The sequence below is a fragment of the Apteryx mantelli genome, chromosome 8 (assembly GCF_036417845.1).
Source record: "Apteryx mantelli isolate bAptMan1 chromosome 8, bAptMan1.hap1, whole genome shotgun sequence".
NCBI classification, from domain to species: Eukaryota; Metazoa; Chordata; class Aves; order Apterygiformes; family Apterygidae; genus Apteryx; species Apteryx mantelli.
In genome coordinates, this window is record NC_089985.1 from 21,900,353 (window position 1) to 21,922,562 (window position 22,210).

The 22,210-nt window shown below is 38.4% G+C and overlaps 1 protein-coding gene across 2 annotated transcripts in view; it reads left to right on the forward strand.

Moving 5' to 3' along the window:
* The window catches only part of DPYD (dihydropyrimidine dehydrogenase), a 382,796-nt gene that overhangs the window by 245,290 nt on the left and 115,296 nt on the right, over positions 1-22,210 (forward strand). For both annotated transcript variants that reach the window (XM_067300877.1, XM_013961321.2), the window contains exons 15-16: positions 19,480-19,548; positions 22,120-22,203. In XM_067300877.1, coding sequence (XP_067156978.1) covers positions 19,480-19,548; positions 22,120-22,203 — 153 coding nt within the window. The remainder of the gene's footprint in view (positions 1-19,479; positions 19,549-22,119; positions 22,204-22,210) is intronic.

Genomic DNA, 22,210 nt, shown 5'->3' on the forward strand with positions numbered 1-22,210 from the left:
GTATTCCGGGGGAGCTTCCACTCTTCCCAGTCCTGAGGTTGTCCTTATGGCTCCTGAAAGGTACAGCTCCACCTGAGCTAGCAGGACAAATTTTCCTCTGTGCAAACTGAAGAGGAATTCCACAGAACTCTGATTTACACAGTGGATTTTCACAGGCTTTGCCCATCCATTTGTGTAGACACAGCACTTTCCATTTGCAAAAGTAGTGAACGAAAACAGAGGCTAGCAACAGAATTACTGGTGTATTGGGTCTTTGAGATCACACTTTCTTAAAAGAAAGGAAGTTTCCTAGGGAAGGCTCTTCCACAAATCATAAAAAATGCTCAAGCCTAGTAAGACCTAACTATGAATAGAGATGGGACTGAGCTACAAAATATCACACTCTAAGTTTTAAGTTCTTGTGGTTTTGGTGTTGGTGGGAAAAAAATAACAGAATGCAGAAAAATTCATCTTTTTTAGTATTTATTCCTGATTTTGATAGTATTGTAGGCTAAAGCAAATATATGTGAGGCTTGAAAAGTAGTGAAATTGTGCAATTGGATTAGAGTTAAAATTAGAGGACATGGCTAATAACTGAGAGAGAATAAATGATCAGGAGGTCTTCTGTGGCTTTGAGCAGGACTAGTAGTGGTCCCGTGGATAGGGTGGCCAGTGAGGAGAAAGTCCTGGGAAGGGCAGACAGCAAGTCTTACCTTACACAAGTGGCAGTCTATTGAGGTGACTGCTGTTGCATTGCAGCTACGTAAAGTGCAGGCGACTCAGCACAGGACATGAGGTGGGGGTCAAAGTAATCTTCTGTTCTGTGTGTGAGATGTGAGAAGCCTAAAGCTTCACAGAAATGTGAAAAATATTTTTCCTCTGCAGTTCATGTTAAGTATTTTAAGGTTATGAGATATGGGACCTACCTCACAAGGTAGGTCAGGATCAATTGCCTGTTTTGCCTAATAATGCTGTCTTAATTTGTAGCTCCATTGGGCTAGTCAATGTACAGATACATAGTGTGATATTATTTCTTCACCAAAGAAATTATGGTCCATACGTACGGAGACTGTTGAGGGAAAAGGAGAGACACAGGAAAACAGAGTCATTTCCCTGAGATCATATAGCAAGTTAAAGGTGCTCTTGACTGGTCTGTAGGGCCAACAGATGCATGAGGTATAAAAAAAAAAAAATGCTTAGAAAAGGTAAGACCATAGCAGAACGTCTAAATAAATATTTTTGTCTCTGTTTATAGAGGAAGTTGTTGGGGAGTTTCTTACTGCAGAACCCTTTCTAATGGGAGGAAATGTCCTGGGATAAAAGGAAATAAAAGTATCCATAGAAGAGTTTATACAATAAATTGACAAAATGAGCATTAAAAAAAACACCGAGATGAAATATTCTAAAGTACTCTGAGAAAGGAAAAGCTGAACTAGTAAGAACAGCTTGTACCCTCTCACCTAACCTGCCTCAGTACAGGAGAACTGCCAGGTGGTCAGCAGCACACTTCCTGCTTGGAGGGTTGCCAGAGAGGTCTGGGGAACTACAGACCTTAAGTCATCTGTTCTTGTATGCAAATTGATAGAAGCCCTTTAAAGAATAGAATTAGTAAGAAACGGGGGAGGGAAGAATAAAGAAAACCCCTTCTGTAGTAACCTTAAAAATCTAAGGTCTTTGAGGACATGAAGAGAGACTTAGCTGATGCAGTCAGCTAGGGTCTCCCAAAGCATTTGATAGGGTCCCTCACTGAAGGATTTGAAAGAAATTAAGTTGCCATGAGATCAGGGAGAAGAACCCCATGTGGGTAAATAACTAATTAAAGATAGGAAACAATGTTATAGGAAACAAAGAAATAAATACTCAATTTTCACAGTGTATAGAGATCTCCAGTAAAGTTCCCTAGGGATCTTTGCTGTGTTCTGCGCTATTTAAAATGTTTATTAACAATCTGAAAAAGGGAGGGAATTTCAAGAATGTAAAGTTTGCTGATAATAGTAAGTATTTTAGGGAGATAAAGGTGAGATCTGACTGTGAAGAACTGCAGAAGAATCTTACACTACTAAGTGACTGAGCAATGAACTGCCAAATAACATTAAATGAGGATAAATGTAGTGATGCACATGGGATAAAATGGTACTAAATTTATATATACAATGATAGATTCTAAGCTAACTATTACTAGTCAGGAGTGAGATACTAGGGTTACAGTAGAAAGCACTATGAAAACCTCAGCTTAATGCTCAGTAGCATTGAAGCATATCAAACAGAATTTGTAGGAAAGGAATGAGAGAACAAAGCAAAAAACATCGTTACGCCAATGTATTGATTCATTTTATTTCCATGTTTTGAATACAAGTGCAGTTCAGACTTTTCTGCCTTGGCAAGGGTATAGCTAGATTGGAATCTAAAAGGCGATGGGCTGAAATAAGTGGTAGGAGACGCTTCTTCACTTGCTGCTTTGAGCTGTGGAGCTCATTCTCACAGGGCATTGCAAATGCCAGCAGTGTGTATGGCTGAGAAGAAAGTGATTGGAAAAATTATTTAGAGAAAGCTATGGAATACATCACCTCTGGCTCAGGGAATTCCTGTGTCACCAATTTCTAAAGAGAGAGTTTTCTGTGGAAATGCTACTGTAAATTTGCCCTATACAGCTGCTTCTGGTCCCGGTCAGAGAAGGGATACGGAACTAGGTGCACGGTTTGCATGGGTTTACACTGGTGATGCACAAAGAAGAGCTGTTAGATTTGGACCCAGGATTAGCATTTGTCTCCTGCCTCCCAGTCCTGTCTCAACCTTTGGACCATTGTGCCAGTTCTACATTTCGACAGCCTGATTAACATTAAATTGCATTGCTTGAATTCAAGCTGAGATGAATGTATATATTTTTTACTAGTTTGAAAGGATGTGCTAAGGGTTTTGTAATTCAAATGCTGTCTTCAAGTTTACTAAGATTTGAAAGACTGCATTTCCAGAGGGTCACCACAGATGTTGCCACATATAGAAACACAAAAAAGTCTTTTAAAATTTTACCCAGAGAAAATGTCTGCTCATGCATGTTTAACTGATCATGCAGTAGATGTCATACTGATTGGTCCCAAAGGCCACACGATATTCCCTGCCCCCCCCTTTTTTTTGTTTTAATCTTTTAAGAATATGGTCTTGAATCTGGTAAGGAGGTGGAAATGCACGCCTGCCATTAATCTGAGGGAACTGTATTTCAAGAAAGCATGTACCTTCTGCTGGAAGCTGCAATTTGTGACTGAAAACATAACCCCATGGTAAATTCAATGAGATTCAGGCAATCAATCTATGATTCAAATGTGCAGTGTTCCTGGTGACAAATTAGGACTGTGAGGAGAAATGTGAGATCTTTTATGTTTTGTACTTGGAAACTACTTCTTTGTTGAGAAACCTGTGAAACTAGTTAGTGCAGAACTGTACTTTTTTGCTATGCATGTTATAAAGGCATGACTTATTTTGTTTGTTTTACTTTCACAGCTAAGGTTTGACAAATAGTAAGCAGTTCAGTAAGGCAGAGGAGTTTTTGTGCATACACTAAGAATATTCTTTTGATTTGGAGCGTGAGTTATTGATCCTGCAAGAAAAGAACAATTTTCACCACTTTGTGAGGACTATGAACACATCTTTAAAACTTTAGCCTCAGAGTGCGAACTAGGAGAAAATTAAAGCAGTTTCTGGAGTACTTCGCCAACCATCTCCTAGAAAATGAGCCAATCTGCTTGATTATTGTAAAAGACACACTCCTTAATGGATAGTATCAGCTGAAACTGGTTTAGGATTTGCTTTGGCTGTTGCCACTGCTAAAAATTCCTTTTTTGATGAGATATGTGAATGGTCTTTAAGCAGGAGTCCCAGTGAAAGAAATGTACTAAACATGAAGCTGTGATTAAAAAGATATTTCTAAAATGTAATTCTGCTGACAATGACATGAGGAGTTGCATATTTTTATTCCTCTTATTAAAGTTCAATTTTCCTTTTGTTTTTCTATAGAGACTATTATTTAGATAGAACAGAAAGACACTTAAAATCCCAACCTGTTTTCTCAATTTCTTAAGCTACTGTGTGCACAATGGAATGCTGCAAAATGATCTGTGAAATCCAATGGGATAGCAGAGAGCATTTATTCTTTCTAGAAATGTCCTCCAGAAACTGCAACAAAGGAAATTGCATCATGCATTAAAAAAGTCTGTACACTAAGATGTCCATTCCCCCCCCCCATTTTGTGCTTAAAATAGCAATAACAACCTCGATGCTGGGCATTTCCTGTCGATTAATGACCAGCCAGAGTTAATGGCCCTCAGCAGTGCCTCGGGCCATCAACTCCTCCCAGCCAGTCATTACTCCCTGGGAAATGCCCTTTTCTGGGTAGTTATTGTTTTAATATTAGGATATATAAGTTGCCGTTGGAGAGGGAAAAAATGACCTTGTGGCATTGTTAAAAGTAAAAACAAAAAAAATGGCAAAATTTTATACTTTAAAATCGTTAACAGTCAATGATCTATGAAAATTAAAATCTTAACTTCATAAGAATGACAAAACTCTACTAGGCTTATTACCTGTGCAAAGCGTTTATCCCCCAAATACTTCTCCCCAATTTCCATTTCATGTTTGTCATAGGCAATTGGGTAAATTACAAAATTTGATCTTTTAAAATGCACAGTAGCTTTATCATTCATTTATATTGGCTGTGATATGATTTTAGTCTTCTAGGAGGCACTGAGTGTATATGATTTAGATAATTCTGCTTTTTCTCTTTTATTGAATATGTATTATAATAATAATAGTAAAGCAAATTTTTGCTTGATGAAATTAATAAGTATATGCTGTTTCTGTAGCCCATATTATACACTTAATTTTTGTAATGTAGTTCACATTTTAGGCATTTTGTTAGAGCTCTAATGAAGAAAAATATGAAAGCTAGGTCTGTATCTAAAAGTCTTGCTCACATACTTGTGTAGGCTAGGAATACTAAAAATAAAATTGCATCTAACTACTGTCCTGGCAGAACCCTAGTGTAGATGCAGTTATACCATCAAACAGTTTATTTTTGTTCAGGAGCAAGTAAAGAGTTTATTTTACTGATACAAACTGCATCAATAGCAGGAGAGTTAGTTCTGTGCAAACAAACATGTTCTAACTTCGACAAGAAAGGCAGAGGCACATGCTTAAATCTATCACAATCAAAGCCAGCTTTTCAGCCTGATTGACAGCAGCTGGACTTTATCCCAGCTTCCTGTGCTTTCCAGAGAGGGGGGCTATGGAAAGATCTCCAATTCAGAGCAATATATAGGAAAAAGGGTTTTCAAGATGTTTTTTTCCTTATCTGCTGAGAAGAACATGTAGATAAGCAGGTGGAATTATTAACGGTCTCTGAACTGATCTTCCTCTACACCCTGAATACTGCTAATGTCCTCCTAACTTTTTATGCACGTTGAGTTTAAGAACTATGATCATAAATTTCTAGATAGTCCAGACCAAGCTTCTTGCATCTGTCGCATTCCCATTTCTAGATCTCGTTTCACCCTGCTTTTATTTTCAAGTTCTCTTTTATATTCTGGTTGGAACTAATAAACTGTACCTGTTATTAAGGTTAAGGAGTAACTGCTAGACATGCAAGATCAGGTGGCCAGCAGGATCCAAAAGGCAGAACTCATTCTCTCTTCAGATAGTGTTTATTTGATATACTGTAACTGTGAACACAGACATACCAACAAATTACCATGGGATAACAAAATACAGCATGTCAGCATGGTAACTGTCCACATGCATATTCTTAGCTTGCAGAAAATATTAGCTAATTCAAGTTAATTTGACTTTCTTTCATTTTGGACAAGGCAAACTGGAATTACCTTGTTTTTTTCTGGGAGCTGAAAAAGCACTGAAGTATTCAGTTCCTGCAGGTGTGCTGATTGATGGTAACTTAACCCAGTAGTAACTTGTTTGTGCATCTTGTGTGCATATCTAGTGGAGATGGTATCCTTTTAATTGTTGAAACAAAAATCTGACAGCAAGTACTTATTTTCTAAACACTTAAACCCAAATGAATATTTTAAAGGCTTCTGTTCAAGTAGGCATAAATACATCCTCTGTTATGAGCCACTTAGTTAAATACAAACTGTAAGAAAACAACAGAGTAGTTTCCTGTTCCCTTTCCTGCCACTGTGCCTGTCATTCTCACAGCTCCCTGACAGAATTTTTTCACTGGTTTATTTTTACATCTTTTTCTTTTTGTGCATGTGTGTGTTCAAGGTTCCTCATCTATTTCGTTTTCAAGTTCCATTTTCATTTCATTCTCTTTATGTTCAACATTTTTATTATAAGACTATAGTTGTGTTGATTGTTTCAGTTTATACATAAGTTAGTTAAGGTTTTAGGTTTTGAAATGTGGATATTGAAGCTCTGTTCCTAAATTTTAGGGTAGCATTTCTAAAAATCCATGGCACTTTTCTCACTGTGGAAGAATCTGAAAGACTTATTCTTAGCCATGCCTCGCATTTATATGAGAGCCATATCTCCATATTAAAGTCTGAATATACTTGCAGCATGTTTCATTTAAACAAACTACCTGTCAGGCCAGAATGTTTAGAGGTAGTGTGAATCATATAGGTACCCCAACTGTATAGATACCTGAGAGCTGTTTATGCCTCTCAAGGCAGAGGGTCATAAAAATGGGTTTAAGTCACATTTGCATTCTCTTAATGTTGTACTATCAGCACCAATCTGGTTCCCAGAAGCACTTCTGCCTTTGATTCTGCCTGAGGAATCCAGATTTGACCTGATTTATTTTCAGTTTATTTATCTTCTTGGGAGCACACCTGCTCACCCCTGGGACGTTGATAAAATCTCTCCTATATTAGATGGCAGTTGGTGTTGCTGTGTTTTTCTTCAAGTTAAACAATAATCCTATAAACTCTTTACTGCCTTTTAATTTTGAAATGTCCAATCACATAGCAGTATGCAGAACAAGTTAGATAACAATTTTTTTAAACACCCAAATATTTAATGAAAATAGTAAGGCCTCTTTCAGTTTCCTAGCATCTTCTGATATGCTTCCTTAAAAGATTAAGAAGTGGGTGGAACTTCTTATGGCAGTTGAAGAGGGAAGATTAGTCAGAAGGTAGCTGCCAGCTTCCAGCTCTTAATTTTGTATCTTCTTTGCTGTTGGAGTGTAGTCAAAAAACTACTTGGGTCATCAGACATAACAGCTAGCTACTTAAGTAAACTAGAATGTCTGCATATAAAAATAAAGCTACCCACTCATGAGATTTTCTGATCATATCTCTCAGAAGAGGACACTGAAGATCTGCCATCATAAGATTTGATACATAGTGGCATTTTTGGCCCAGTCAGGAGATACCATGAGCTAATAGGAAGGAAATTTGAAGAGATTAAGTTCAGCAGACGAAATGGAGTTGCATTTTCTCTTCCTGAAAAGTTCTGTGCCTGATAGAAAGTAGAGCTTCCCTATTTGTTAAGATACCATTTTAATATAATTCTCCTCAAAAAAATATTTATAGAAGAAATATTTTTCCAAAGGAAAATGATTATTTTAAAAAGTTTTTGCATTGTCCAGAAAGCGTATTTCTTGCTTGCATAGCCTTTGCTTTTTTATCTTCTCCCTTTTCCATTTTAAAAATTCCTAAAATAGGTTACACCAGGGCTGGCAAGAATGTATCAACTGCTAGCTTATTCTAATCATTTGAAAAGGCAACAAAGATTACTTTAGAACAAATGCTACTGTTGATACAGGTATACCTTTAAATGAGCCTAGGCTCCCATTAGCCTGGGCCTAATGGAAAACAGTGGCTTCTCCCAGATCAAGAGATCTGTTCTTGTTCATCTGGGGAGGAAGGTGTGTGTGGTGTTCTGCTTTGTTGCAGTCTGAGTTTTTTTGTGAGGGAGGTGGATGGCATATTGTAGTTGGCCCTGCTGCTGGGCTGTATGCCTGATCTCTGTCTCAGTAACAACTGAGTCTTATTGAAAGGCAGAGTTGCATGAGGTCAGATAGTGGCAGAGAAAATAGAACTGAAGAATATGTTTGCTTTAGTACGCAATGAAGAGGGAGAACAAAATCTAAAGGTAGGTAACAAAGAAGAAAAACAGATAAACTGGCGCTGCAAGATCACAAGAAGAGACAGTGGAGACAGCAATGAACCAGATCTCAAAAAAGAGGAAAGATGATATGTTGAAGATTGTGTGAGGAAACAGAAGGAAAAATATAGAGATGAAAGACGTTCACACCAATACTAGACTGCAGCAGGTTTCTGTGCCTAGGGAAAGCTCAGCAGGCCTGACGTCAGAATTGATAAAAATGGGTAGCTGTCTGCTTAATACAAAGGTTTGAGGTGCACATGGAAGATTAAGCATGATCCTGAAGAGAACGAGGAAAAAGAATTTGTTGGTCATGTGCATTTTTGCAGGGAGGGTTCATAGGATCATAGGAAAATTCAGTTTGACAGGTTCCTCAGGAGGTCATCTAGTCCAAACTTCTGCTCAAAGTGTATTAGCTATGAAGTCAGATATTCCAAAGAAAATGATACTGATTCAAAGAAGATGTCCAAAACTTTAGTTTGGACATCCAAATGTCCAAAAGATATCCGAAACTTTAGTGATCTGCAACAGAATTATTCTAGTGTCTGAGGAGGAAAGGAAAAGGTATTACAAGATGATGAAGATCAATAGGTGGGACAGTCATCATTGTTATAATAACATTTTTGGGAACAATTGACTACTGAAGCAGGCGAATGTGGGAACATGCCATTCATTGAAAGATGAGGTGGACCAGTGGCAGCTCTGATGTTTTTTAGCTGGTGGAGATCACTCTCCCCAGTAAGGGCTACTGCATAGGTGAAGGGTACAATGTGTCCCAGTGTGCTGCAGTGCTGGGCTTGTGCTGCTATGTGTGCAGTTAGCCCAGGAGGGAAATAAGCCTCGGAAAGAGTCAGAGAATTATAAAGTTGTGGTGAGGGTGGACTCCAGTGTCCCCAGTGTGAGAGCTGCCCTTGTCTAACCCTAATCCTTCCCAACCCAACTGCTACACGTAGGCTGAGTTTTGTGCCATGGTGCACACTGGACCCTCAAGTGAAGGATCACTTGTGGAAGAACTCCAGTATCAGGCTTAGCTTTACTTTGGCAAGGTCTTCTGAACCCCACTTTTGCTGTATGTCTCAGATGTCTTGTTTGCAAAACCCTAACCCTTATCTTGCACCTAACTCTCGACTGATCCCCAGACCAGGAGTGCAGCCACATCCTCAGGTGAACTAGTGCTGAGGGGAGCACTCCATGCACAGCTCTGGCTTTACTTTGACAGCCCCTTCTGAGCCCCACTCCTACTGTACATCTCAGCTGTCTCCTTCTCTGAAACCTTACTCTAGTGCAGATGCAATGTTTTTTAGCTAAAGGGGATCTCAGCAGGTAGTATAACTCTATTTTCTTTTCCGTGTGTTGTGGTGCCAGAGCAGTTGCCGCTATGAGCACTGCAGCCTTCTGCCACTCATGCTTTCCAACAGGAAAATAACCCAGGAAGACTTGCTTAAGTGACCATTGGTAAAGTTCTGGTGGGGGTGGACTTCACTGTCCCTGATGGAAGCACCTACCCTGAGGTGGACCCAACCTGAAACCCTAACTTCAGGTAGCATGACAAGAGTTTCAAACTCGGAAATGAAGAAAGAACTGTACCATACCTCTTTGAGGTATTGGAGGTAGTCAGTGAGAAAATACTGACATGATTGACAGAAAATAAGGGCAACAGAATGGAGAAAATTGAATGCCAAAGGACATTGAATGCGATATTATAGGTAGGCTTGGTAGGATTTCATTTTTCATTGAAAGTAGATATTACTTTTAAATGTATTCTTGTGCTGCATCAAGCAGCTATACTTTCAGGTGAATTTCAGCCTCTCCATTTGTGTCACCCCAGGATCTGCAGTGCTGCTTCTGCTCTTGTCTCTCTGGGCCAGTGTGTGTCTGCTCAGCCACATCTCCGAGGCTGACTGGGTGCTGAAATTATCCAGGAAGCTGAAATGAAGAGGGGAGACATCTGGGAAAGAAAAGGCCTGAAATTGGCAGGAAAAGCTATCTAAGGGATCGAGGTCAGAAAGGCAGAAATGCAGGTCCAGCATTCAGAGCCTTAGAGGGCTAGAGGAGAGGCTGAAATTAGTCAGAAATTACAACTGGTTGGCCAGTTAGGTAGAAATAAAGATAAAGTTTGTGAGATGGCATTATTCATGGAATACATGACTGACAAAAAGATTAAGAGGTAGTAAAGTAGATGAACAATCTCCAGTCTATAGCTTGGGAGGGAAAGTGTCCTAGTTCTTAGTACTGATTCTCTGTAAGTGTGCTGGTGTTTTCCATTTCATGTCCAGACCCAGTGATGATGCTCTTTGACAGTGTCCCAGCTCTGTTACAGTAAAACCGCTGTTAACATGACACAGAAGAAAAGTCTGGTTCATTAATGATTTCATCTATCATAAAGTAGGTGGTCTTCCTGAATAATACGATGATGTTAAAGCTATTACTCTGGTCATGGAAGCATGTTTCCCTTTTTTTGTTAAACAGAAGCCACAAAAAGATCTAGTTTTTCCAACCCTGTGAACATGTGCAGACCATCTCCCCTTGAGGTGAACCTGTCCCATTAATCAGGCAGATCTTGGAGCATGAATAAAAAGTCCTCTGCTTAATTTATGAAGTCAGACACCTAGACCAGACAGGGCGAGAATAGCGTGACAATTCCATAGGTCTCCCCCATGCAGCTGTAGTCCCAGGTGTGCAAAGCCCTCAAATAGCTTCCTGAACAGGGACAAACCTTACAGCCTATTCCAGCACACCCCCTTAACAGCTGTGCACTCATCTAGCAGTACGGCCCAATGTAAGAGCTGTTTGTGCAAAGGTGTATCAGGTATATCACTACAAGGAGAGTGATGTCCAGAGAGAGTGGGTGAGCTATGGAGGATGCAACCAAGCTGACAAAGTCACTGACTCCTCCCAAACTTTGCTTAGGCACCAGCAATGTGATGTTACATGGTGAAGGAGATCAGAAGGCTCTCAAGTGTAAAAGGGAGGTTTCTTTTCTCCCTCTTCTCTGAGCTACATTTCTCACCTGTCTGCCCTAATACTCTGAGTTTTTTGAGCCTGCAAATCCAAGGAAGTGAATCAAAGGAAGCCCTGGGGCTGATGGAACAAGGGAATAGTCAGGATGGACTTCTTGGAGATGGAAACAGACAGAAATGACCTGGGGAACTGCTAGCTGACTGAATGCTGGAGTTGGGGAACTCTGACAAAATTATTCAATGCACATTTTGTCTCTCTTTATTTTCCACTGAATTTGTTTTCTAATAAATTAAGCAGCTTTGCTGCTAAGTATTAGGGGAAATAAATGAGATCTACATGTATCTAGAAGTAATCAGGGACTGGAAGGAACTGGAAGAGGAATCTTAGGGTTCCTTCCAGTCCACTGCTTTTTATTCCCTAAGTAGCAGCAGCCTACAGCACTCAAACATATTTCTCTCCAGTTGGCTTACCTTCTCAGAGGGGCACCCAGCAGAGAGTTGCCTGTGCTATTGTGAGAATAAACACATTAACAATTAGTGAAGTACTCAGAGAGCTGTGTTAAAAAGGAATGTATATATAGCCAGGCAGGTAATTTGATGAGAGAAAAATCTCTATAGGTGGAGGAAAAAATCCATAAATTTGTGTTGCCTCTTGCCAGCCTTGTTTTCCATATGTGGTCTTAAGAATCAATAATGCGTCAGAACCCTTGTGTAAAGTTTTTGCTACAGGTCATAGCATGTGTCTGAAATATTGTAGAATTAGATACAATATTTTTCTGTTAGCTCCTTCTATATTGTTTTGGCCTCCTCTGCTTTCTCTGTATTGAGACAGTGTGGAAGTACAAAAATACAGCAGGGGCATGGCAGATCTACAAGGGCTTGCAGATGTTGTTTGCTAGTGGTATTGCTGAAAAGAGATGTCTTCACTTTTTTTCTTGGATTCAGCCTTTGTTAACTTGCATATTTTATATGCAAGTTATTTTCCCTTCAATTTTGCCAATTTCCATTCACCCATGTATTCATTGTCATTCATTACCAGAGAGACTAAAGATTGGACATTATCTTCTCTATCCAAAATAAAATCCCAAAGATTCTGCCAGATTTCCAGGGAAGTCTATAGTCATGTGGATAAATTTCTATGGAATTTGATACCTGAATATTTACCTGAAGCACTGAACTTTTCAAGGATCTATCCTAAGATGGACAAGCCTTTTCTAATCATGTAAAATATGCCTGTTTCCCTGAAGTTTCCTACAAGTGCTGTATTTTCTTTCATTAGGCGTGTGTTTTAGGGAACTTATATTCCATGGCCTCTTTTTCACTCCTCAGGAATTATAATGTATTAATTAAAGAGTGCCCTGAGGCACTGGAGGTGCAGGTGCATCAGAAGGTCTATTTTTGTTCTGTCCATTCAGTTTGCTTTGAATTTCATTCTTAGTCTGCAGGACTCTCTTGAAATTGTTTTAGTGGAAAGTAAGCTTTTCATTTAGCCACGTGTGTGATATGTGTCTCCATGTTCATATATACTAGCAGGCCAAAGGCATGGTAGCTCCTTAACTCCTGCTTTGGCACTGCCTGGTAGAGAGCCGAGTTTCACGTGGCAGAGGACAATTACAATACCAAGTTATTCCCCAGTTTTCCTACAGCTGCAGACAGTCCTAAAGCATGATCTGTTTAGCTTCTCACTCCAGCCAAAGCAACAGCATTCTGTTATTTTACAGAGAAGTGGGCTTGTTTCCAACTCCCAATTTTTATTTGTCTGAGGACATTGGATCCTAACAACTATATGTCCTAATTTGGAGTGGTAGCCCAGTCTACCTCACTGACATCCATCCAATAATCCCATTTAATCTGCAGTAGTCATTTAATAGAATAGTAGTAGAGTCATCATAAGAAAATGTCACAGGATCAGGGTTTTTATCCTTTGAAAATAAACATCTCAGGTTTTCCTTGAGAAGAGAATCTTTGTTTTTTCTTGTTGGTGTTGATTTTGTGTGTGTTTGTGTATTACTGTGAGCAAAATGCTAATATTTTCCTGCTCCTATCATGGGCTTCTTGGCTTGCTGATAACGTTTGGCCTGTTTTTGTGTAAATCTATTGTATCTTACTGCCACTTCAGTTTGAAAAAAACAGTGGAGATCTCAATATAAAGTAATAAGGTAAATATAGGGCTTTAACTGGAAGGTTTGCTACACAGAGACAGCTAAATAATAAACAATAATAATCCCTATTTGCCATCTTTTCATTTACTGAAGTTATCTTAAATGTATTTTAAGTGCAAATTAAGAATGGGTAAAACAATGGATGGTTGAAGATTGTTAAATTATTTGCTATCCAGTCCCTGGAAAAAAAGAGAAGAGAAGGAGAATTACAGGTCAGCAATGTCAAGACATTCTGCATTGCTTGTCTTTATCATCATGCAGAATCTTTTTATTAAGGCAGCATAGAAAGAACAGATTTATGGACTGAAGGTACAATGTTTAATATGTCCATATCCATCTAGATTGACAGTTCCTACAGACATGAATTTCCCAGGAGAGACAGTGTTACTGGTGTCAGTGGATGGCATCATTTACTTCAATGTTCCATTATTAAATTGATAACAAGATAATTCCTCCGCTTCTCGGAGACATGACAGGGTTTACAATTGTTAACTTTCTTATTGCATGGGATTTGATGTTCTAGGTAGTTTTTAATAAGAAGCTTATTTTTATTTCAGTTCTGCAACGCATCAAAAATTACAGCAGAAAAGTACAGTGAAAGAGAAACCTGGTTCGGTCTACAAGGCATCAAAATCAGTCTAGTTCCTAGGATTTTTTGGTTTTATTTTTTATTATTTTTTACAACAGTAAAAAATTGTGCTCCCATTATTGTGCTACCGTTATTTTTCACTGATTCACATCTAAATATGTTTGTGTAATACAAAATATTTACTGCATTTGTATTCTGTCTTTTGAGATGCATATTAGAAAAGTTCTGCACATTAGTAATTGTGATTGCAAGGTTCCACATGGCTACTCACAGCATTATTTGCTCTTTGCTGAATCAAGGAGTCTGAGTTCTCCCAAGTAAAAAAAAAGATCCAAAATAACGATTCTATAGCAAACATTTATTACTGCTTCTCAGTTTTCTAAGTTTCTAATTGATTTTTAGTCCTTCGTTTCTCAGTCTGTCCCAATTCATATCTCAGAGTTGTCTTTTATTTAGATTGTATACTACCTGGGGCAGGGTGCTTGCATAGCGCCTACTGCATGGCCTCATCCATCGCTGAGTCCCCGCACTGGCACAGCACAAGCAGTGAATACTGCCTAATGTGGTGGACCATAACAGACAGACCTGTGTGGAATAGAGACTACCTGATATGTCCCTCCAAGCTTCGTAAAATATTTTGGGGTGAATTTTCTCCCCAAAATTAAGTGCAGGGAGGTTATGCACAGATCTGGAAGAATAGTTTAGGAATAGATGTGGGTTAAGGGCCAGTGTTGGAAGACCATAAAAATATGGTTTTTACTGCCATGAGGATGGAGTATTGCGATTCCATTGTGATTGTTCAGAAGTTTTCTTAAATTTGCAGGAACTGACAGTGTTTGCATTTAAATCCAACCCCCTGAGATTTTTCAGAATCTTTGAATGTACTGGAACTCCCTTATTCCCTACAGAGCAGTACAGGACAAATCGTCCACCGAAGGTTTTACTGCTGTCCTCATTTAAATAGATGTTCTCAGAATTGTCTGACCCAAAGTAGGTCCAGTCATTTTTTTCTCCCATTCTTTTGTTTTGAAACCCATCGCATTCTCAATGTTAGAGGAGAAAGATCATTTAAAAACATATGCACTGGTGAACCTTATCCTTTTTATTATTTTTTTTAATGCTATTGCATTCCTGAGACATCCACATAGAGATAATAGAAGTGAAAAAAAACATTTGCAAGGGAAATAGATTCTAGTTTAAGCTTCCAGGGGATTATTATAAACAGGGAGAAAAATTATTTTAAGGATTATGAGAAGTACCTTGTCAGTGCCTTTTAAGTAGAACAACTACTAATGCATTAGTTACAGAATTGTGTGAAATGTAGGTTTTTACTAGGTGCTTTAGCTACAGTATATTCATCTTATAATCATGTCCTAAATGGTACATTATATACCTCCCATTTCCATCTTCATTCCCTCCCCCCAAAAAAGTGTTTATTTAGACACTCTTCTTCCATGAATGACCAAGAAAATCCTGTACCAAGTACAGTGTTAGATGTTACAAACATGCAGTTATTGGCTCACAAACATTTGGAGAAATTGTCCTTCACCTTGTAAGATGTTGGAGTGTGAAGACCTTGTTCTTTCACGAGGGTGGCTCCGCCTGTCACAGTAATGATCAGCGAGGGCGCAGCATCCACGAGCCGTGCGGGGCAGGATACGCAGGTTCTCTACACAACAGGCAAAATAGCCGTTTGGTGAGGAAGAGGAGGAAAAAATATATGCATGATATGGTTCAGATCTGGAATAAGGAATGGGCCAGGGATCATGCTGGGCTTCGGTCACATGCAATTTTTTGGGCAGCTCTCATCCAAGCTATGACAAGGCTGCAATTTAGTCAACCTTCATTTACCGCTTACTACACTTTCGCAGCAGCGTTATTGTAAGATCTGCTTATTAGTCAGTAGTCTACTTCTGTGAGCAAGGCGAGCAGGATTTGGCCTCAGTTGTGGTTCAAACAAGTGTAATTAAGCCCATGTGAGTATGGCCAGCGCGGGTTTTGGGAGCGGGGAGGAGGAGGTCCCTCACGGTGGGCTCTGGGCGGCCAGGGCTAGGCCAGGTGCGGCCCCGCTGCGAGAGCCCGCTCTTTGGGGCTGTCAGAGCTTCAGGGGTGCTAACGTGCGCCACGGCTTGTTGCGCTGGGATGCTTTGGAAAAGCTGGCATTTCTGACCAAAAAGGTAAAAAAGTTAGAATAGAGAGGAGAGGCTGAAATGTGATAGAATTTATTTATTATATTCAAATATAAACTGTCACTTTTATCACTTGTTATTGCTATTTGTCTTTTGTTATTCGCTTTCTAGGAGGTAATATGCGATAATATTCTGTTTTCTTCATAACCTCCCATGTGTAATTTTAGGAGCAGGTTCAAACCTCAGACATCACAGGCAGTGCACCTAAATGTCCACGTATGGTTTTTTGTTTGTTTGTTTGTTTGTTTGTTTGTTTTGATCATTGGTGCTGATACCGAATGGAAAGACTGTAGAGGCGTTTGGGGGAAGAATAGCCACTTGAGGAAGAACAGTTTGTTAACATGGAGTGCTGGAGGATCTGCCTCCACATAGGAATTGTTTCATTTCAAGTTATAAGAGAACATTGGGGAATACAAAGAAAATAAAATCCCTATTATTTTTTAAATTTTATTATCCCCTCTGAGATCCTGTTTTTTATGTGAACAGCAACAGCAGAAATGTAATTTTTTCTTTCAGTTATTTTTGTTACTGTAAACACTGTACTCTTACACTGCTTCTGTCAAAAGTATACACTTAATTTTAAATTTGAATGGGAATCAATATTTAAAAACATGCTGTCTTAATTAACAGCTCTTTGAAGTATCAAATATCTTGTTCTTCCTCTGTACACTCCCAGCAGAATTTTCAAATTTCATTAATAAAGCCTAACTCAGCTACTTGTACTTATGGTTGGTCACCCTTGTTGTCTCACAGCTTTCCCTGCTGAAAAATTTGGTTTGTATTACAACTGAATTCTGATATACTTTGCATTGTGACTGCTAACTGTGAAAATCCTTATCATGTTGTTATGGTTTGAGTTGTTTTTTTTTTTTTGCTTTAGTTAGCTTACAAAAAGTGTAAATTTGACAAGATACAGTTTCTAGTAAACTTCCAGATATTACAGTAGTTTAAGTACTTTCTTACTCTAAAATTTTCTTATATAGACTTTCTTAAACTGAATTTTCACAATGAAATAGTCTAATAAATGTGTCTTTAAAAAATTAGAATCTTTTTAAAGAGGTTTATGGTTTTTTTCCTGAGTACTCATATTATCTTGAATATCAAATAGATGATAGAGCAAATTCTGTTTCATAAACATTTGTCCTATAGAGCTATACAAGGCTGTTTGCAGTAGAAAAAGGATTGTATAGAAGTGACAAATTTTTCCTCTTTCAAGTGTGGAATAAAATCACAGCCAGCAATGATTGTATGCATCTAATGAAAAACTTGGTTTTCTATTTATGCCAGAGATGATGCAAATAAAGGGGTACATAATAGCAAGGCGGATACTTCTTCAAATGCTTTCCTTTTCAAAAGACCCCCATTTTGCAAACATCAGTCAGAAAGGTGGATAGATAGGTAGTTTGTACGTAGGTAGGTGGTGGATTGGTAGGTAGAGATTCATCAGGGCAACGCAACGTATGTAATGGAAATAATGGTAGTTACAAGTTGTATCATCCTTTTAAATGAATATATTGTAACCTAGGCATACCTCATTTTATCCATAACTACCTTTCTTTTTAAAGTATATTTTCCTTCTTTCTAAAGATATTAAATATATCAGCTTTCTTCTGGAGATAATTTGGGAGTTTGCAGTTCCCAACAGATGTGTGCTGGATGACTTTTATAGGCCAGACTTTTTAAAAGTCTCCCATCTATGAATGAGTCATTAGCCCTCAACATTATGGGAAAGTTCAAGAGAGGTGTTACACAGACTGGAAAGGAAAGAATAAGCTCATCCCAGATATTAATGCAGACTTTAAAGCTTGTTTGGAAGACAAGACTCAAACTAACCTTCATGCTACCTGTGAAGCAAAATTAAAACTTTCATAAACAAGAAGTGTGGCCAAACGTTTTTCTGCTTTCCTCCCATGGCAGTTCCTTTGCGCACACACTGATCCACCACTGTGCTCTTGAGTTCAGTCATTGCTCTTGCTGATTGATCCTTTGAGCTGCTGCAATACCGGCCTCAGAGTCTTGCCTCTTGCTAGCCTCATCCTTCTTAGAAGTCCTCTGTGCAGGAGGAGCTCTGGGGCTACATTCACTGCTGGTGTCACCAAGATTTTAGGAACTTCAGGGTTTATTCTAGGCTATTCCAGTGTCTGACAGTCTCTGCTGGGTCCAGAACAGGTGATTTCTTCTCATCTTAACTAAAAACTAACATTACTTGAACTGGAAATTGATGGTGAAGTTAACTCCTGTTTAACAATAAACAGTGTTGTATGCAACTGGGAAGGTGTGTGTCTAGCAGCCTTATCAGAATTGAATTAGACCTTATTTTACATAAAAACTTTAGCCTCAGTAAAGAAATTGGAGTAAAAGCAGCTATGGACAGAATCTGAACTTGAAAGGCATTGAGTACGGTGAGGAGGAAAGCAATACATGGAACAGTTCTTGGAACCACAGCCAGCAAATAGTAAATAAAATGTATCTTGGGAAAATAAAAGCTGAAACTCTTTTTGAAGTGAGAGTGATAGGAGGAGGAAGGAAAAAAAGGGAAGGGAAAACCTAGGAACAGTGGCCATGAGAATGACTGAGGATAAGAGGGGGCAGTGAATTAGGCCTGAATTGTACAAAGCTGTAGGCACCTTGATAGCTTCATGTGTGAATAATTGAATAGTCTTACTGCCTTTTATTCATTTATTTAAATGGATTTTTCCAAGGGGCCTGCTAAGCCTTTTCGTTACATTACAATATGGCTAAACTCAATGTTAGAAAATGGTGGTATTAAAGAAAAAAAACAAGCTGTTCTGTGAACAAGGGAACTAATGATACTGGTCTCCCACAGCGATGTGGTCTGTGTCTCCACAAAATGCCAGCTCCCTTCCCGAGTAGTTTCCCTGATGTCCTGTCAGTCCCCCCGGATCCTCCCTGTGGTCTCGCAGTCTCCTCCCAGTTCCCTCTACCCAAAGGGTTCTTAGCTGCTTCTCATGAGCCTTCATTTATGCAGTATTGGATTTCACTAGTCTAGTCCCTAGTTTTGGATTGTCCTGGCTTATGGAAGTCAGCTGGAACATTGTGTTCATATGGTGTCACTTTAGACTGTGAACTCTCATGCTTATATCTGACCTATCTCTAAAGAGCCCCAAATACTTCTGGCATTATATAAATAGTTAAGAACTTAAACATTCCTTTGAGCTCAGAAACAGCTATGTCTCACAGTTGGTTCTGTGCCTAGGACTGCCTTTGTTCTCATTTAATCAGGTTCTGCATATTGAAGAGATTGTAAATTCCTGTATGTTTGAATAGGACTGCTAGTTTTCCTTAGTGACTTGGTATTGATAAAATGGGTGACCTCATGTACCACTTTTTCATCTCCAGTGCTTTGGTTCCCGTATACAGGTAGTAGTTCCCATATAGAGATAGTTAATGTTTGGAATCACGGTACTGTGATCTCATACAAAATCTGGTAACACAGCTTAAAATGATTGCATATATATTCTTTTCAGATTCTAATTGCCAGTATCATGAGCAGCTACAGCAAGGATGACTGGACTGAACTTTCAAAAATGGCTGAGGTAATGTTTTCCTAAATGTGTTTCTTCATCACTTTTGTCTTTTCTTATTCTTCTTAAATATAAGAGCTGCAATAAGAAATTTCTTGAAAGAAATAGATTCAAAGTGCAAAATGAGAATTCAAAGCATGTCCATTATAATTTGTTTATTCTGTGTTTTCATTAAAATGATGGAAATGTAAATTTAAAGGAAATCTATTCTGTAAAAATGGTCCCTTGGATTTTTAAACAGTACCTGGAAAGCCTTTAGACTTTGAATCTGTATACTTTTTATTTGCATTTTAAGCAAACTGTATATTATGACGGATGCCCTGATAAAATTTAATTCTACCTTTGAGAGCCTAACTTGATCTTACCTTGCCTACAGGCACACTAGTTTGACAGCACCAGAAGAAATTTTGAATATAAAACTCTTCAATATTTAAAGTATAAAAGGCTCATTTAATGCTATTCTAGTTTTAATACAGACTTTCAAAAATGATAGCAGAGAAAGCCAGTGTATATAATGGCAGTTAGCAGGCTTCCTATAATATAAATCCAATCTTACACAAATGCAAACAGACGATACAGCTGAAATTTCAATTTTGAAATCATTTGAAGGAAAAAAACTGTTTAAAAACATGTCCCTATGTCCATAGTGAATAGTATAAGAAACAGTTGATTAAGACATTGATATTATCATTCAGAAAGATGTGTATATCCAGGTATAACAGGAAGTTGTTATTTTTAAACAAAACTGTATTTTTCATCACAGATCAAAATATCTAGAAGAAATAAAAAAGCATGTTTTCAGACCAGTAAAGGAAGGCTTTAACAAACTTTGTAAAGAAAAAGCTATTAGCTTATCATTATTGTTACCTTTAGCTCAGCATTAGATGTTTTATATGTATTGTACAAATTCATATTCTGTGTATGTATGTTTAAATGTATATGTATGTATATATACACACACATATATATTTATGGATATAGATGTTTTGAAAGCATGTTTCTGTAGGCATGCATATTATGTTTGGATACCATTTCTTCTTTATTCACAGTGTTTTAAAGCCTCTCATGGTAATACAGGAAGACACTTCTCTATTTTCTTTGGACATTTTAAACTTGTGAGGGAAAAAATCACTTTGGGGACTTAGGGAAGTGAAATTAAACATCATCAGTAATTGGCTTTGTGATCTTCAACACTAGTCCATTTTATACCTGTATTTACCTAATTGACCATGAAATCTTTTGTGGAATCCATGCTTGACATGAGCTCTACTGCTTTTAAACTGACTGTGATGAATGGCTTTATTGTGCCATTTGCTCCTTTTTTTTAGTACAGTGATACTGCTATCTAATTTTAAGACAGATACTTTCAATCTGTGTTTGTGTTTGTTACCCCTTTGGAAAAGAGTAATTATTTAAATGCTTTTAATAACGTGTCCTATATGTAATATAACTTTCTTCAGCAAAGTAATTGTTAATCTCTGCTTTGCGGAAGGGGTCACACTTGTTGGGGAGCTCTGGAATCCACTGCTTAAAGAGCAGTGATATTTTTTCACATGCGTAAGACCCTATCCAGAAGGTAATAGATGTGGCTTTCCAAAGAGCACAAGTCCCAGAAGGTCCCGAGGTCTCTCTCCACAGGAGGACAACCTATTCGTACAAAAGGTCAGCTTGTCACGGAGGCCAATAACACGGGAACGGCGGCTGCGTAGTCCCCGCTCACAGAGCTAACCGGCAAGTGGAAGATTCCTGAAAATGATGGATAGCTTCCTCCGTGATCACGCTCTTTTAGAGCTGCTGAACCGTGTCTACACAGCAGGCAAAAGTTATTTCAGGTCAATAAGAAAAACAAAATGCAAATGCAAAACAACATACTAGTTACAGCCAAAGAGAAGGCAAGGGGAAAGATCCTCATCTTAGGCGGGAGCAATTCAGCAAGGAGAAAATGGAAATGTGTTTGTGTGCTGCCCTTATACACTTCAGCTTCTTTTCCTTTTTAATTTTGGCTAATAGAGGGTGCTGAAGAGAAATTAACCCACTTAATATGTTTGTATGGACTTTTCTTAATACTCTTGTTTGACTTCAGTAACAAAATATTTAACCACAAAAGCTGTGGCACAGGCATCTGCAGAAGATACAGGGAGACAATATCTATTAAAGCAAAAAGGAGAAATTTACTACTAAGACTCACAGTTCTTCAGAGCACAGAAGCTACCTGTGTAACGCTAACTGCTGAGCTTTTCTCTCATTGCTTCAGCAAGGCCCTATTATACTTCTCATTTTTTAACATTTTGCAGAAAAAACTCCTTATCATGGTTGTCTATTTTTAATTTAGTTTTTGCTTTATTTTCCTTTGTATTTTTGGAAAGTCACATCAATTCTTGAAAATTTTCTCTGTAATGAGCAACACATTTGATTTTCAGGCTATCATAACAACAGCTTTCTCTCTCTCTCTCTCTCCCCCCCTTTTTTTTTTTAATAAATCAAGCACCTAAAAAATCTATTTGACATGAGTGGTTAGCGCTACAGTGAAAGAGTACATTACTTGGGATTAATTTATTTTTTTTCCTTTTGCATGTTTCATAGGTTGCTGGTGCAGATGCACTGGAGTTAAATTTGTCATGTCCTCATGGTATGGGAGAGAGAGGCATGGGCCTGGCCTGTGGGCAGGTAGGAC